Consider the following 19864-nt stretch of genomic DNA (forward strand, 5'->3'; position numbering starts at 1 on the left):
GTATTTTTTTTTTGTTTCTATTGAATCAATTGGGGCAATCATATCTTCGGCTCCAAATGATTATTTTCAAACGTTCTACAGGCAAAATAAAAAAGTGTTTTCATAATGGCCCAACTTCCCTTTGACTCACACAAAAAATGTTATGCATTTTATGTTGCTTTGTGATAGTTATGTATTAGTGAAATAACTTAACACAATAAATGCAAACAATAACAAATCGTTTAAAAAAATACTATACTCTTATGAATATGTGAAATGTTATTCAAGTAGTGTTTCAATAAAATTATAAGTCACTGAGGTTACTTACTGTTAATAAACACCAACATATGTAAGGTGATATGATAAAAAACAACTAATAACAACCATTCTCGTAATCTCAACAATTCAAGTAATTTTTATTACAGCTATTAGAATGAAAATTCAATTCAGACACATATCATAAGTGTGTGAACACTTCTTTGTAAACCACATTAGTTGTTGTGTTGGTAGGTTTGCCATCCTTATCAAGAATTAACATCTTCACACCTTCCCTTGATTTAACTCTTGATAATGCTACATATAGCTGGCCATGTGTAAAAACGGGCTCTTTTAAAAACAATCCAACCTTAGATAAAGATTGGCCTTGACTCTTGTTGATCGTCATAGCAAAGCACACAGCAACAGGAAACTGTCGTCTTTGAAAAGCAAAAGGAATTTTTTTGTCGGAGGGAACCATACTAATTCTTGGTATGAATGTTCTGGTTCCGACATTAGCACCTGATATAATTTCAGCTTCTATAACCCTCTTTCCAAGAAATGTAACCTGTAACCTTGTACCATTACACAAACCATTTTGCTGATCAATGTTCCTAAGAAGCATAATTGGAACTCCAAGTTTTAAAACCAAACGATGATTAGGTAAACCAGATATCTTTAAACCATTAAGGACATCAGGTGAATACAACTCTTGTTGGAATGAATCGATACCTTTCTCCGTCTCACATTGTAACATCCGTAAAAAAATGAATTCCCTGAATCCGATCCGTTTTGTAAGATCCGAATCATAACGTTTGAAACCTCGGTTTTTATTTTTCTTTTTCGCGAAATAAATAATCGTTAAAGGATTTATTCTTTAATCTAATTAATTAGGTTATTTAAATTTTTTTAGTTAGATAATTTAACTAATTTTACAAATTAAAATTTTATTTTATTTTTATTTTAACTTAGTTAACTATGTTAAGTTTTAAAGTTAGTTTTATTAAAAGAAACTATGTTAAGTTGTAAATAAGTAAACATCTAAAGTTTAAGGACCATTCGTGTATATTACTTGAATATATAGAATACCTAAAACCTTCTTGATCAGCCGCACAATTATGTTCTATGTTTCTCTTGTGTCTGCAACTCCAAAAACAACACACACACACACAAGGCCATTGATGCACAAGACATACTATCATCATCTTCACGCACTCCATCCCTGTTCTCTCTCTCTCTCGCGATTCATAAAACAAACACAGGAGTTCATCTTCTTGTCTCCTTCAATCAAACCCAAACAATCAGACACCTGCTCCTCTCGACCTCCGATTCCAACAACCAGCGGCGGCGACCGTCGCTCAGCCCCGATTCGACTCGATCTCGGTCGGTTGTTTCGAGTTCCGGTTCGGGTCGAGTATGTTTCTTCGGTGGTTCGGTCTTGTGTCAGCCGATTCAGCTTCTGTTCGGATTGCTTCGATTCAGGTTTTGGTTTCGGTGGAGCTGACAATGGTGGCAGTGGCGGTGGTTCAACGAGTCGGGTTTCACGAACGGTCTGTTCAGTTTCGGGTCGTACAAACCCCGGTCAACATCAGTTTCAGTTCACACAATTCAGGTCCGGCCAACCGTTGTCAGCACGAGATTCGGCTCGGGTCAAGTTGAAGCTCGAGTCAGCAAGTTAACTCGTTTCAGGTTCGGCTCAGGTCATGTTCCGTTACAGTTCGAGTTCGCAACATGCTCGGCTCGGGTTGTTGTTCCATTACGTTTTGGTTCAGTTGTCGGGTTGGTGCGGCATGTTCGGGTCAGCCGCGGTCAACCACGGGTCAGCGGTTTGAGAGATGGTTCAGTTTTGGTTCAGTTTTGGATCAGTCAAAGCTCGGTCAAATCTGGTCAACTTAAGTCAAACAGTCAACATGGGTTTCGAGCCCTACCTCGTTTCAGTCGCGGTTCAGATTCGCCTTCAAATCGTCTTGTTCGGTATACCCTTCACAACTTATTCCGTGTTCAAACCTTTTCGTTGGGTCTTACACATGTAGCATAAAAACTAAACTGCATTAAAATGGAACGATGGATTTTTTTTTAAAGAAGAACTGCTTGTGCATGTAATATTATGAACTACTATTTCAATAAAGAAAACATTCCCAACCAAGTGTGTGGCTGGTACTCACGGTTTCTGTGAGTAGTTTTTTTTCTATAAAATGAACAAGATGTCGAAACCGAGTTCGGCCACTCTATGGATCTCGTTTTTTTTTTTTTTTATATATATATGACGTCTTAAATAACACAAAATATAACTATAAAAAAAAAAAACAGTTTCAACAAAGCCTTTAAACATAAATGTCGGCAAAGAGTGATCGGGGAATTCGTTGGAGTTATTGACTCCGGCAAAAAATGTTATATTACGAGGGAAAATATACCAATGGGTTTAAGTAGACTTTTTAAACATATTAGTAATGCACTTGTGGAAATTGGGAAACAGGAAAAGAAATGTACCGAGTGGTATCCACAACCATCAAAAGAGTGTATTTTATTTTCTGTTCTTTTCTTTTTTTTTTATATATACAGTAGTAAAACACAAATGGCTAATTCCTTTAGTCTTATTTTATTTTATTATTATTATTATTATTATTATTATTATTTTTTTAATAAACCGATATAAAGTGAAATAGTAATAGCTTTATGATTATTACTTCTTTTACAAACCACACTTTTATTCTACTTCAATTCATCAATTCCCTTACAAATATATATGTATACTAACAGGTAACATTTAGATAAAAAAAATATATATATAATGTTAAAATTTTTAAATTATAAATAATAACTAGATCGTTTATGGTGTCTCGTCTTATAGGATACCTCCCACCGTTTCAAGTTCCTAATCTCATTCGTGCATTTAGTTTCCTTACAAGGAATCGTAACGCAACCACTGTGAGTATACTCGCATTTTTCCCCTCTTACTTTTACCACTTTTGGGGTGTAACATGTTTACCTATTGAAAATTTCACATGAACTTTTGTCTAAACACATGAACATTCCTATAACATGCTTGTATATGTGATGGCTTGATACTTTAAACTTGGGTTATTCTTATGTGTTGAACTTATCATTAACTTCGTACGAGCCAAACCTTGACATATGTAGCGCTATAGGATTAACGACCCGCCCGTAAACTTGAGGTTATGTCTTGAGCATATTGCGTTTTCTTGGTTTGATATGTTAGACACATGCCATATTTAAGGTTTATCTTGAATCATATGCTTGCCATGAGGAATTGATCACACTTTTTAACTTATGCTATGTACGTACCAAACTTGTATACTCGCCTTTGCTTTTGCATTGAATTGTATTTTTAAACATGTTACAGGTTGATGATGATGAAATGAAAACGGATAGCAAAGATGCCTAAATACTCACTTAGACGTTTAGGTTTAAAGTGTTGTATCAATTTTGTTTATGTTATGTTGAACAATGTTGTTATTTGCTTTTCTTGTAATGTTTTGACATTTATTTTGGAAATGAAATTTGGATTATTAAATTATTGTCACAAATAGCGTTATGATGTCTCGAGCAATCTTCACACTTCGTCTCATCCCGATGTTTCCGCCATTGGTTGGGGTGTGACAGATTGGTATCAGAGCCATAACTATAGGGAATTAGGAAAAGTAGGAATGCTTTAACCTAGTCTATAGTTTTAGAGCTTTATTCTTATGTTTTGCTTGAAACTACTACATGATACTTTATTTGTTTCTTATGTATGCTCTTTTAAACATACATGTCACTTATGCATAATATTTGATATGTTATCCTTGTGTATTAATACGTGTTTTGTTATGTGTTAATACTTGTTTTATTATTTCATTCTTTATGTACCATTCTTGATATGCTTTTCTATGTTTTTTATACTTGTTTGTGCATTCCTTTGACATACACTTTTCCTCATGCATTTTACTCGATTATTCTGAATCTGACAACACTCATATTGCACAAACGGGACGAGTTTACCAAAATAGGCGTGAAACCCACAATTTGGTAAACGACTCTCATCTCGCTCGATTCTATTTTTGCATGAAATTCACCATTTAGTTAGGAGTGAAATCCACATCTTAATGGAAATTTCAAATTTAAATTCTAGTGGACCCTCGTCAACGTCTCAAAATTTAATTTGACCCGACGAGTACCAACCACACTTAGGGCACGAAGTTGTCAAGTTAGGGGTGAAACCCGCACCTCGTCGACTAGTCCCACTCCTTGATTTTTATACATCTCGCCAAGTCTTGAATTTTCGATTGAATTGGGGCATGTAGTAACCGAAAGGGTGAATACCGTTAACCGACTTGTCGGCGAGAGTATTTCACCTATTAGGCCAAAGCATGTTTTCAATTTCAAAGGACCTTTCGACCACTTTGGTTAGTCAACGTTCCATTTTGGAACCATCCAAGTTCTTTTTATCAAACTTACGCTTTATTATTTTCGATCTTTTATGATGAAACTCTCTCTTGTCAATTTTGAATCATTTTCGAGATTTCACTTTTTCACGTACGTCATACTATTACTATTCGTACGATTATACATTATTAGCGTGCTTAATTTCACGAAATTTTATTTACACTTTTGTAACAACGAGTGAAGACATATCATCAAGATATGAGTGATTTCCTCACCTTGATGAGTAACTCCGCTTCTTTTCCTCATCTTACAACGACCTCACCAACGGGTTAGGGGTGATTCCCTTACCCAGGTAATCGTTACCTATACTTTCCTTTAAATAGACTATATTATGTAAACACGAACATGTTATTACCTAAATCGTTTATCATTCGTCAAAATCCTTATTTATTTCAAAATGCATCGGTTATTCAAACGTATTTCTTATCCTACAATTTATTTTCACATAACTCGCATGCACGAAATTTTAATCATACCATAAACGCTTGTTCCTCGATTTTCAAAATTTTACGAAATGCTACTTGTCAACTTAGTCAGTCTAACAAATCTATTGCCCATGACAGTTTATATTTAACGTAACTGCTGAAACAAGCTCATCACACATCATTAAACTAGGGAATTGCTATTTTTAATTGAGAATCAAAACGACTTTTCGCACACCACCTATGAAATATTACCAAACTTATCCAATCATTTACAAAAAAAAAAAAAAAAAAAAAAAAAAACCTTTTTTCAAAATCAATCAAACATTTTATTAAAAGACGCTTTTCAACAAACACTAAGTTCATATGCCAAATTCCTTTTCTAAGGATCAACTTTTTCACAAGAGTCTGTAAACTTCGAAATTTCTAATACAATTTTTTTTTTACGATACAAACTTGTTAATCCCTAGGACTTTCCAAAACCTCACTTGATACGTCAATTAAATTTAAGGCACGTGGGCAAGGAAACCTCATAAGAACCGACAAATTTTCAACTTATGTAAACTCTTTAAAAAAAAAAAAAAAAACCGTAGTAGCATTTCCATTCGTTTACAAAGTAAGATTCACATAACAAATAGTTGTTTTATACTCCCGTTACACTTACGAACTAGATTCTGTCTTTCGTATCAACTCAATCTATTTTAGCTTCACGATTTTGCTCAAACAACTATATATGTATATCATTTTAGGCATTTTAGCTTATATCTCACGACAATTCCACATATCCACTCGTTTTTGCCTTCGTACTCAAAAACTTATTGGCTTTTCACATGCTTAAATTCGTATTACAATTAATACTTTATACAAAATCATTACTTATTACGCTCATAACCATATTCATATTTATGCATCTTATATCTGCACTTATATTCATACTTGCATATTTATGCTTATTTTCATAGTCATGTCCACATTCATACATTTTACACTATACTCATGTTCACCAATTATACATTTACGTTATACTTATATCTAAGTTTATATCCATCTTAATACAATTATACTTACATTCACATTTATACGTTTACGTTACACTAATATATGTATTCATGTTTATACTTATACATTCCATTCGTACTTAAAACATTCATGCTTTACCCTTAATTTTCACATTTACATACTCATACATCTTATGTTCATACTCATACTCATACTTATACCCGTATTCATACTCTCATTTATACGATTTATGTTAAGCTCACGTTCATTCGTTTTTGCTCGAATTTGTACTCACATTTATACTCATTTATACACGTTATGCTCATACTCCTGACATACATTTTGTGTTTATGCTCACGTGCGTGTTTATATTTAAACTTATACTATGCTCATGCTTTATTCATACTCATAATTTATACTTTTGCACCTATACACGAGCGAAACCCGAGGGATTCGTTTACGTTGGTCTTATACTATTTGGAACGCGAACATGCTTACATGTTACATTTTTATACGCACACAATCTTATTTTCAAAATTTATGTATACCCTGATTCATACGCAAACTAGTACAAGCTATACGGATCATGCGACGATTGGTATAATCGCGGGTGCACACGGGATTATAGTAATGGGCGTATGAGAATCATAGAGTGTACTACTGCGTATGGTAAGACACGGAACGTAACATGACACCGAATACGAGACGGACGTAATATGGTCAAGGCATGGTGGATACGCCGCTGGTACATCCTATATATAAGTGTTTTCACCATGTTACCCAACTTTCGTAACACGTGCCATGAGAAATTCAGTGTTTTGTAGACCTATTTGGACCTAATACAACTTTAAAGAACTCACAAACACGTTATATCCGATTATCCACGACGAGACCTCATTCTTAACATCACCTTCGTTCATTCTGTACTTATGCTATTCTCATACTCATATTTGTGTATCAAAATCAATTGTTCGCTTTTACATACTCCCACTATTCTCTATTATTTGATGACTTTTATTCCATGTCTTTATACGAACCCCATTCGCGATCAAGTCTCATCTATTCTCTCTTTTGAATCTCTAAATGTCATCCTTCCAAAAGCCTTCCTCTTAGATTTCGAGGACGAAATCCTCTAAACTAGGGGAGACTGTAACATCCGTAAAAAAATGAATTCCCTGAATCCGATCCGTTTTGTAAGATCCGAATCATAACGTTTGAAACCTCGGTTTTTATTTTTCTTTTTCGCGAAATAAATAATCGTTAAAGGATTTATTCTTTAATCTAATTAATTAGGTTATTTAAATTTTTTTAGTTAGATAATTTAACTAATTTTACAAATTAAAATTTTATTTTATTTTTATTTTAACTTAGTTAACTATGTTAAGTTTTAAAGTTAGTTTTATTAAAAGAAACTATGTTAAGTTGTAAATAAGTAAACATCTAAAGTTTAAGGACCATTCGTGTATATTACTTGAATATATAGAATACCTAAAACCTTCTTGATCAGCCGCACAATTATGTTCTATGTTTCTCTTGTGTCTGCAACTCCAAAAACAACACACACACACACAAGGCCATTGATGCACAAGACATACTATCATCATCTTCACGCACTCCATCCCTGTTCTCTCTCTCTCTCGCGATTCATAAAACAAACACAGGAGTTCATCTTCTTGTCTCCTTCAATCAAACCCAAACAATCAGACACCTGCTCCTCTCGACCTCCGATTCCAACAACCAGCGGCGGCGACCGTCGCTCAGCCCCGATTCGACTCGATCTCGGTCGGTTGTTTCGAGTTCCGGTTCGGGTCGAGTATGTTTCTTCGGTGGTTCGGTCTTGTGTCAGCCGATTCAGCTTCTGTTCGGATTGCTTCGATTCAGGTTTTGGTTTCGGTGGAGCTGACAATGGTGGCAGTGGCGGTGGTTCAACGAGTCGGGTTTCACGAACGGTCTGTTCAGTTTCGGGTCGTACAAACCCCGGTCAACATCAGTTTCAGTTCACACAATTCAGGTCCGGCCAACCGTTGTCAGCACGAGATTCGGCTCGGGTCAAGTTGAAGCTCGAGTCAGCAAGTTAACTCGTTTCAGGTTCGGCTCAGGTCATGTTCCGTTACAGTTCGAGTTCGCAACATGCTCGGCTCGGGTTGTTGTTCCATTACGTTTTGGTTCAGTTGTCGGGTTGGTGCGGCATGTTCGGGTCAGCCGCGGTCAACCACGGGTCAGCGGTTTGAGAGATGGTTCAGTTTTGGTTCAGTTTTGGATCAGTCAAAGCTCGGTCAAATCTGGTCAACTTAAGTCAAACAGTCAACATGGGTTTCGAGCCCTACCTCGTTTCAGTCGCGGTTCAGATTCGCCTTCAAATCGTCTTGTTCGGTATACCCTTCACAACTTATTCCGTGTTCAAACCTTTTCGTTGGGTCTTACACATGTAGCATAAAAACTAAACTGCATTAAAATGGAACGATGGATTTTTTTTTAAAGAAGAACTGCTTGTGCATGTAATATTATGAACTACTATTTCAATAAAGAAAACATTCCCAACCAAGTGTGTGGCTGGTACTCACGGTTTCTGTGAGTAGTTTTTTTTCTATAAAATGAACAAGATGTCGAAACCGAGTTCGGCCACTCTATGGATCTCGTTTTTTTTTTTTTTTATATATATATGACGTCTTAAATAACACAAAATATAACTATAAAAAAAAAAAACAGTTTCAACAAAGCCTTTAAACATAAATGTCGGCAAAGAGTGATCGGGGAATTCGTTGGAGTTATTGACTCCGGCAAAAAATGTTATATTACGAGGGAAAATATACCAATGGGTTTAAGTAGACTTTTTAAACATATTAGTAATGCACTTGTGGAAATTGGGAAACAGGAAAAGAAATGTACCGAGTGGTATCCACAACCATCAAAAGAGTGTATTTTATTTTCTGTTCTTTTCTTTTTTTTTTTATATATACAGTAGTAAAACACAAATGGCTAATTCCTTTAGTCTTATTTTATTTTATTATTATTATTATTATTATTATTATTATTTTTTTAATAAACCGATATAAAGTGAAATAGTAATAGCTTTATGATTATTACTTCTTTTACAAACCACACTTTTATTCTACTTCAATTCATCAATTCCCTTACAAATATATATGTATACTAACAGGTAACATTTAGATAAAAAAAAATATATATATAATGTTAAAATTTTTAAATTATAAATAATAACTAGATCGTTTATGGTGTCTCGTCTTATAGGATACCTCCCACCGTTTCAAGTTCCTAATCTCATTCGTGCATTTAGTTTCCTTACAAGGAATCGTAACGCAACCACTGTGAGTATACTCGCATTTTTCCCCTCTTACTTTTACCACTTTTGGGGTGTAACATGTTTACCTATTGAAAATTTCACATGAACTTTTGTCTAAACACATGAACATTCCTATAACATGCTTGTATATGTGATGGCTTGATACTTTAAACTTGGGTTATTCTTATGTGTTGAACTTATCATTAACTTCGTACGAGCCAAACCTTGACATATGTAGCGCTATAGGATTAACGACCCGCCCGTAAACTTGAGGTTATGTCTTGAGCATATTGCGTTTTCTTGGTTTGATATGTTAGACACATGCCATATTTAAGGTTTATCTTGAATCATATGCTTGCCATGAGGAATTGATCACACTTTTTAACTTATGCTATGTACGTACCAAACTTGTATACTCGCCTTTGCTTTTGCATTGAATTGTATTTTTAAACATGTTACAGGTTGATGATGATGAAATGAAAACGGATAGCAAAGATGCCTAAATACTCACTTAGACGTTTAGGTTTAAAGTGTTGTATCAATTTTGTTTATGTTATGTTGAACAATGTTGTTATTTGCTTTTCTTGTAATGTTTTGACATTTATTTTGGAAATGAAATTTGGATTATTAAATTATTGTCACAAATAGCGTTATGATGTCTCGAGCAATCTTCACACTTCGTCTCATCCCGATGTTTCCGCCATTGGTTGGGGTGTGACACACATATACTATCAGAACTCAGGTACTCTGTTGGTTCACCAGGAAACAATTCTAGTAGTCGATCATTTATTTCATGTACCACCTCGTTTTTTGGTGTCAGAATCGCCCTTTCAGAAAAATAATCTCGATCCTTATATCTTTCAAGAACAGATGGATATACAAATTGAATTAAACTTTCGATGGGATCCAAAGAATCTATGATTAACAAATCAGATGGTATTTCTACAGTTGCTACACCATCATTATCCCCTCCAACTTTACCCTCGCCAATATCAAGAAGCCATTGGGCAAATCTCTTTGTCGACTCGACTGTATATGGTAAAACACCAACAGTCAATCTCATGTTTTTGGTCAAAGTAAGTAACTTGCAATGGGGCCATATATAGGATGAACTCAACGAAGCGTTAACAATTTCTTGCCTACTTCCGTTTGGAATAACAGGAAGAATTTGTCTAAAATCACCACCAAAAACGATAACCTTACCTCCAAACAAAACATCCGACTGACAATTGCTTTTATCGACAAAAATATCTTTTAATGTTCTATCTAAAGCTTCAAACGCATGTCTATGTACCATGGGTGCTTCGTCCCATATAATCAACCTAGTTTGTTTAAGCAGATAAGCTACATCACCATCGGGCCTTATGTGACACATAGAACTCTCATCTAAATTAATGGGGATGTGAAATCTAGAATGAGCCGTTCTACCTCTTGACATTAGAAGTGAAGCAATACCACTTGAAGCCACATTTAAAACAATCTGCTCTCTCGACCTAACGGTTAAGGCTAACGTCTTCCACAAAAACGTCTTCCCCGTTCCTCCATATCCGTAAACAAAAAATACACCTCCTTTGTCGCCTTCAACGGCTGTCATTATCTGATTATAAACATATAGTTGTTCGTCAGTCAATGAAGATTTTAGACTATCTAACTCGCTCTGTACCTGAGGAACACTAAAAGACAGTTCTTCGTCAACCAGACGATTGTTTCCAACAGCAAACGAATCGTAATCAGGATAAGGAATTGTTGGCCATCGTGTCAAAGAGGACCCATTTCGAATGAGGTACTTCTCAATCTCCACCAATGTCTTGTTCTTCAATCTGTCATCTGACATTACAAGATCTGTACAGCAAAAAGTAAAGCCATTTAAAAAATGTGGGAAAAACTAAGTATGAATAGTATTATGCTTAATAAATCAAAAACAAACCTTTGTTCTTTGTTTCTTTTCTCGTTTTGTATAAAATGTCATCCCCCAAGTATTTCCATGTTTGTTCGAAAACAAATTCAGGTCTTGATAATGTGTTTGACAACAGCAAAGTGACAAACAATGCACGAATATAATGACCATCTCCCGTAAAACTCGCTTCTTTAATAGCTTCGATGTATTCCATGTCATCGTCTAACAAACCCATTGCATAACATGCATCCCTGAAGGTTGGAAACAACTGGCCATCAACAGTTCTAATTTCTTCAAAGGATCTTGGTCCTTTGACTTTGTTTAAAAGAATTCTAAGAAAATATGGTTCACCCAAAGCAGGGGAAACAGAATGAATGCGTCCAATCTGTAATAATTTTTTTTTTACGTTCTGCCCAATTTCTATCTTTTAGTTTCCAACAGAATTTTGTAGGAAACTCAACATACGTAAGCTTCCGTGCTTCCTCATTATTTATGTTCATCTCCATCCACTTTAAAAAAATTGATGAAGAGACTGATGGCTTGTCCAACACTTCTTCAATATCGTCTTCGGCACCAAAAACAACATTTTGTTGACCTTCCATATGAAAAGGAAGCCTCATAACTGGAGGAAACCTATAGTGAACTTCATTTGCAAATATTCTCCAAGAAGCTTCACAAGCGGAAACGTACCTACAATCATAATAAGCTTTGATCTCATCCTTTGCTGTTTGTTCGTTATCTGTACCGTCTCCATTTGACACCACAAGCGATGCTTTGTCTGGACCTTTATTAATGTATTTAAACAAATATTTGATAGAACCCGCTTGATTGCACCATTCTACATTAATGTGAGCTTGGTATCTTTTCAAAAGAAGCGGATTATATGGAACGACACTTCTGTTGTCCAATTGAACTTTGGACTTGATAATGGTGTTTCCATTATCTCTTCTTCTGTATACAGGGAAACCTTCAGCATCGGTAATTGTTTCATTAATGAATTTTTTTGGAAATTTTTTTGAACATCTATTATCAACCATACAAGGACAATTGGGATTTGCATTTCCACATGGACCATGAATCATAAACTCGGATACAAGAGCATAAAGAGCGGGATCTTGAATCTTATCTGGTATCTCAGCAGATATGAATTTGTCTACGTGATCAACGGAGAGAAGCTTGGATTCAGGTTTCAAAAAAATACAAATGTGAGCATGTGGCAACCCACGTTTTTGAAATTCAACAGTATAAACCGCTACAAAAAAAATTAATAATATTAGAGTAACTGTAAGAATTTCATACTAAAAATAATAATAATATAATAATAATATTAATAATAAAAATAATAATAATATTTACATTGTATTTATACCTGCACTTAGTGCTCCAAGCACTTTCTTGTCCTTCAAATCCTTTATAATTGAATCCAGTTTCATCTTAAACAAACGACACATAATATCTGGTATGTCCTCTTGCTTAATAGAAGTATTTCGAAGGTATCGGATAATCTCTGGCCACTTAGGATTACATGTCACCGTAATGAAAAAATCAGGATACCCGAACCATTTGCAAATAGCCATAGCATCTAGATAATTTTGCTGCATATACCGAGACCCACCAGTAAAAGATGATGGTAGTACTAACTGTACACCAGTATTAGATAGATCCTCTTTTCCTTCATTCTTAAATTTCTGAAGATTTTTGTATGATTCAGACCTAAGATGTTTTTGTTGAAAACGGATATAATTAAGTCTTTCACTCTCGATCATGGTATATGCATCAACCAAAAATTGCTGGAACAATCTGCGGGCATTTAATATTAGCGAAAATGAAGTTGATCGATCTTGGATTCTATAAGCAAAGAATTCTCTCATTGTACACTTGGGACTAATTTTCTTTAAAGTACTTATACCATCCCTATGAGGAATGTCTATTCTATATCCGTCATCACCATTGGGAAAAAGAATTGGATACTGAAGTGCAAGATATGATGGATGAAGTTCACTTATTCGTTGAAGACCTTCCGTGTGAGACTCAACAACAATATCACGATGGTCAACTATTTCTTGGATACCACCAACAATCAATGCAGCAACTTCAGAAGATGAAGGCAAGTTGTAAGTACGACCATCAAGATCTCTTTTGTAAATGATACGAAGTTTGAAGTTCTCATTAGGATTATCATTGAAGTGGTTTCTTGCTATTCTGTAACTTTTAACCAACTGATTATTATTATCCAGGAAGTCTTTTAAAAACTTTATGAGATGAAGATCTATTTGCTTTAAATGCAAGTCGGACTTATTTGTGGAGTCACTGTGAATTAAGAAAGACGTGTTAACTAAATTTAGCACATAACATAACATCTGTGTATTGGTAAATAAAAAAAAAATAAAAAGAACAATAGTTGGTATGAAATACCTGAACAACTTGTTTCGATTTGAAACTTCATTCTCAGTGTCATAAATATAAAGCTGGGAGAACTTTGGCTGTTTTCCAGGTGCAGGTACCAAACCACCTAATGAATGAAAATTCTGTCCACTTATACGAAATACATAAGGTGCCCTCCCACTATTGATGCTTGAATCTACTTTTCCACCCATGGATGTGAATGCGAACATAGAATTATATCGACGGATATTCTTTAGAAAATACTTGCTGTTTTCATTAGAATTTGCAAATAGATCCTTGTATATTGAAGAAGGCTCTTTCAAATCCGGAAGCTCCACTTTTCCATAACCACAACATAAGCTATAGGTTAACTTACCCAATGTAATTCTCCCTTTACCACCTTCGTCAGTCCATAACAATGAATCACACATCTCACATTTAAGGCTTTGATTACCGTGATCCAAATAATCTAACATAAAACAAATTGATCACTCAGTAATGAATAAATTAATGAATACAGTTTATTTAACTAATAAATAAAGAACAAATACTCAGAATTATTATAACCTGTCGATACACCCTTACAAGGGTCTTGAATGGGAGCAAAGACTACATTCTCATCATCAGACGTAAGATCTAACATTGGAAGAGGATCAATACGGCGTTTCTTAGGTAAAAGCTTTTGTTTACCGGAATTCAGCTTTGTTAACGTTGAAGACGATTGACCAATGGAGTTACTGCTTTGTGTAACAATGTTTGAAACAATAGAAAACCGAGTACTTGTAGAAGTGGTAAATTTGTTATTCAAAGGAAAACCACCTATTGAATAAAAAAAAAGTAGCTACTGAGATATATTTAACAATACATAAAGTATAAAAATTCATAGACTATAATGAGAAATAAAAGTTGATGAGATAACATACTGGTCGTGATGGTACTTGATGATGCTGATGTGGTTACATATTTCAAGTTCCGCACTGTGTGAAAATTATTAGATGATGAAGAAATATTTGGATTATAATTCTCTTTGTCGATGACCTGAGACCGATTATTGACTTTTGAGCATCCTCTACTAAAAGGACCAGTACTTTGTTTCTTTGAATTCGATCGTTTGCTATCAAGATAGAGCTTGCGCATTTTTCTTCTTTCTTTAGCAAGTAATCCTGAAATATTCAATTTCATAAAACTCTATAGATTAGATCGTATTCGTGTAACAAACTAATATAACAACGTAAGAAGTGTAGTCAATGAGATAACATATATTAAGTTAGTTTAAGATATGACATACCATTTGAGTTATAAGTTATCGAAACTGAATCATTTGTACCTAATAAATTATGTATATACAAAATCAATAAGCACAACATACGATATGAAATGGTTAAATAACTGAAAAGAATGACATATATAACATACCAATAACTGTTTGAGGTGTATGAGCGAATGATATACCTAGATTAGTGGTTAAAAGTTGCCCACAAAATAGAAATATATTTATATTGTACAATAACTGAATTTAAATTGATCCAATAATAAATAAATACTTGTAATATGTCAAATTTACCATTGGAAATATTGGACAACGGTGTTCTTGGAAGCGTACCTAAACACATAGTTTGTAACGTGTGAGTATATATAGAGATTACTAATATCAAATGGAATACATGTAATTGTAATTGTTAACAAAATCAATTGTACTAAAATAACTTACTGTTAGATGATTCCCCGACTAAAGTATTATCAATCAACCGTGTATTTTTAAATCTTCTCTTACTTGCCATTTGCTGTATTCATAAGTCAAAACAGACAACATACGTTAAATTCATAATAAAATGATATAAAGGAATAGCATATGTTAAACATTTTTTTCATACAAGCACCGCCTTTTACATTATAACACTATTAAACATATGGTAATGATAATTTAGTAGTTGTTTAAGAATCACCAAAATATGTGCACCTAAATGAATATCAATAATGATTACTATATATTTAGTATATAAATAACGTATATAATGATGTTAATGCAGGTTGTACGATTTCTACTTATTACACAAAAAACCTTCATTGATGGAAGACGAATAATTTTGATGGGAAAACGATGGGTAACAAAATCAAAATATAATAAAGTGTTAAATAGGTCGGTTACGCAATTGTTAAAAGCCCTAAAATGATGCATAACCAAATCGTATGAAGTATGACTACATTTTTTACTTCACGTTTGTAACTTGAAAACAGTTGCTGATATAAGAAATGTGGATGGAACCTAATAAAATTGACAATAAGAAGGTAATAGGTGACTCAATTTGTTTAGTGTCATGCAATAAGGTTATGGTTAATCTGTGATATGAGTAAATTTGCATATGAACAGGTTATTAGTACTTACGGTATCCGTGTGTTTTGGGAATATGGAATGATTGGATGATGTAAGGTGATGATCAGGAATCTGTATTGCATTCAACTTAAAAGAACAATATTACGCGCATCGGATATTATAATTTCACAATGTCTAAAACATGAACATATAACATAATAAGAGTTTCGCAGATACCTGAGAAATGAGGTTATGTAGAATCGTTGGTATGACAACGAATAAAAGAGAAAGGATAGCTAAAGACGAAAGAAAGATAGTGTTCGATGCTTTGACAAGGAATTCAAGTAACTGGTTGATGAATATAAAAAAATGATAACTACTTTTATTCACACAATGAACTTATTTATATAACGTATGTAGGATAACTAATAATTACAATTCAATAATATATAAGGAAGTAAATTAAAATAATTAATATTAAAAATTACGTTACGTTCAAAAAAATATACGTGGTCTTTAATTAGAATATTGTAATTAAAAGAATTATTAAATACTTGTATTTACAATTAGTATAAAATAATACACTCCAATTTTTAAATTAAATAAGGTTTTGCATTCTTTCCATATAATGGTCTTTTATCTATATATAACTCATAGGGTAGGTTGACTAAATATTGTAGAAACAAAAAAGTCGATTGCAAATCCAGTTGTGAAGTGATTTTATATATTTTTAATATTAATAAAATTATGCAAAAATATATGTAAAATTTATAGTTCATCCATTTTACAAACTTAAGTTCACATAATATGTAAATTAATTTGACTCATGAGTTTGTTTGGTTTTTTGTTATAATGGAACAAATGGGTCTACTTACGTAAGTTGGGCTATGGTTGATTATGTATAAATGTTATATAGGCAAAAATAGTGTTTTCATAATGGCCAAACTAAGTTTTCAACTACACCATTTTTTTATGTATTATTTGTTTCTTTCCAATAAAAAATTAGAACATATCTGAAATATAAATCCGATATAAGAAATCCGTCACATTGAATTAAGATAATGAAAACATAAAACACCGAACATTTTGCAAACCTAAACGAAAGAAATCCAATACGATATTATCCATAAATATAAAAAACAGATATTTATTGAAAAACCCAGAAGACAATTCGACACAAAATACGGCCCCCTCATATTATCAGATGAGAAACGGATCAGGATGGATGCCTTCTTCAAGAAGCTTTTCCTGTTACAAATATCGAAAATAGTGTGACAATCACTACAAGGAGTGTTAAATATAAATATAGCAAATTAAATTTCATTCGATTTATTATATGGAAAAAAATATATTACCAATCTATTATTAACGCGGGTGCAATGCTTCATCAGAAATTCAAAACTTGTTAGTGCTTCATACCAATCTTTACATACACCTCTGAACCGAACAACTGATTTGAGAGGGAGCCTAAAAAAAATTTCCATTATCAACAAATCAAATGGCATATTCTCCATGATACAAGCAAACCTAGGAAAAAAAAAACACACATATAATAACCAACTAAAGTACTTCGTTATCATAAATCAAAAGAGAGTAGGTATTACAAAAGATATTTCGATAGTACCTTATAGAAGAAACACAAAAAAAGTATAGAAGTTGATATGTATTGAATGAAAACATTGTTGTTAATTTATATGAAAAAAAGAATTATAAAAGGAATCTATATATATATCATTGATTACACGATTTTGTCATATGTGAGATGATATAATTGGGATAGATATATGATAGGAATATGTGAGATGAGACATTAATTATTATGTTTATTATAAATCTTTAATATGTTAATAATATGTTTGAAAAGTATTGCAAAGTTGGTTTCGAATTTGTCATAATTGTTGAGAAAAGGATTAGTTTGCTCATAATTATTTTCATCAATCACTAAACTAATTTACCGAATTTTAGAACATTCCAAAAATGAGAATAATAATTTTAGAATTATAATTAAACTTGGCAGGTGTATTCGCATATACTTAATTTAGGAAAATAATGGAAAAGGTATATTATATCATTAAACTTTATAAATATATATTAATTATGTGTATTAACATTAATTTGAAATGAACACCAAAACTTCGTCTTTTAATTAAGTGCATACATAGATTTTTAAAAAAGGCCATAAAATATAAAGCAACCTAAATTTAACCGGGATTCACTGTAGACTTTAGAAAATTTTGGATGTCTTATAAGTTTAAAATATTGGTTGTTGATTGATAGATAATTAATTATAATCTTCCAAAAGTAACAATATGATAGTAAGTTTGACAACCTAGCAAACGTCCGAACAGTTATCATTCATAACATCATGACGCAAACATTCCAAATCCGTAAAGTTAAAAGATTTACAAAACATGATTGAGGAAGTTGGAAAGCGAAAATACTAAAACATGTACATAACATGCAAAACTAACTGTCTGAACATGTCGTTAGTGAATCTAACGTAGCAGACCAACAAAAACGGATATTGTACTAATAAGTAAACACAAAAGGATAAGAATACTGTTTTTAACCACCAACACATCCGATCTAGCACCACCACGTCAACGGTAAATCAAGATACCTTTACTTTTGACGTAAACCATATGAAATTCGGAACCTTTGACTAACTGTTTGTCTCGAACAAAATTCTTCATACCAGTCACGTTATAGCGCGGATATCCTTCAGAGTGCTCGACACCAATGGACACGTCCCAAGTCAAACCAGCAGAGTCCTTAATAATCAAATCCCTCTTACGATCCAAACCGTGCAATTGTGCCCACTTCTTTTTTAGTCGCTACAAATACCAATAAAATAATTAAATATTTAAATTGGTTATTATAGGGGTCATCGATTTATAATGAATACAAAACAACACATGCATTTGCAGTATGAATATGTAAATTTCAAAAACTTACATAATGATTGTCCACGCGAAATACAACCGGTACTTCATCGTCCGTACTCTCTTCAACACCAACTACCGGAATGGGATTAGGCAAATCATCATCAGAAATATCAATCACCTCATTTGTAGGTTCTTCTTTGACAACACAAAGTTCTGGTGGTAGAGTTAATAGGGTGGGTTTGCAACAGAAAACACTCATCTCAAATGTATGCAAATCAAGCATTTCAAAAACGACCAGTTGTAATATAGATATCATTGTCAAAAATATCCATACGAACGAACCATTTACGATTACAAGAGGAACGTACCACAACAGGATAATATGGACAAGTTGAAAGCATCTTGTGATCAACAAACAACCTACTCACATACTACACGTGATATGCAAACATATATAAGTTCAAACGTTCAAAACAAATATTCACTTCAAAATTTTAAACACATAGAATTTAAAATGGGATAAGTACCATGCAGTTATCACGGTCCCAAGGATTTCCAGGTTGGTAGTAGAAATACTCAGACGACGCAAGATTTATGTCTTGATAAAAGTAGATGAGACGAAATGAAGATAAAGCTTCTTCATATTGAAAAACCACCCAGGCAGATGACGGTAACTTCAAAGAAGTGACCATATCAAGCCACCCGTTATACAGAAAGTAGTCGCCTGCAATCTTAATAATTTTTACTTTAAAAATCAGCCCATCGACAGTGCGGATGACAGCATTCTTATCCGGGTAGTTGAATGTTTTAATCCAATCGCCATATAATGCCGGAAGTTTCTATAAAGAAACACAGTATGTAATGTTAATGTTAATTATAACATGAATAATCAACGATCATTAATTAAAAATTGAATTATGTTGGTCCAAAATTTTATAAGATTAAAACTAACCAACGATTTTCTGTCCTTGTTATGGA

General features: G+C 33.4%; 2 protein-coding genes across 2 annotated transcripts; both read right to left on the reverse strand.

Moving 5' to 3' along the window:
• Positions 1–436: 436 nt before the first annotated feature.
• Positions 437–15468, reverse strand: LOC110943322. Its single transcript, XM_022185072.1, has 10 exons — positions 15399–15468; positions 14611–14850; positions 14255–14506; positions 13718–14156; positions 12672–13612; positions 11768–12554; positions 11333–11553; positions 11069–11247; positions 10205–11002; positions 437–910 (listed from the first exon to the last, which is right to left on the reverse strand). The coding sequence occupies exons 1-10, from the start codon at positions 15466–15468 to the stop codon at positions 437–439; spliced, it is 4401 nt and encodes a 1466-aa protein (XP_022040764.1).
• A 3065-nt stretch (positions 15469–18533) lies between these two features.
• Positions 18534–19148, reverse strand: LOC110940776. The gene is made up of 2 exons (XM_022182339.2): positions 18957–19148; positions 18534–18835 (listed from the first exon to the last, which is right to left on the reverse strand). The coding sequence occupies exons 1-2, from the start codon at positions 19143–19145 to the stop codon at positions 18602–18604; spliced, it is 423 nt and encodes a 140-aa protein (XP_022038031.1). The 5' UTR covers positions 19146–19148; the 3' UTR covers positions 18534–18601.
• Positions 19149–19864: the final 716 nt, after the last annotated feature.

The sequence above is a fragment of the Helianthus annuus genome, chromosome 5, assembly GCF_002127325.2.
Source record: "Helianthus annuus cultivar XRQ/B chromosome 5, HanXRQr2.0-SUNRISE, whole genome shotgun sequence".
Lineage (NCBI taxonomy): Eukaryota > Viridiplantae > Streptophyta > Magnoliopsida > Asterales > Asteraceae > Helianthus > Helianthus annuus.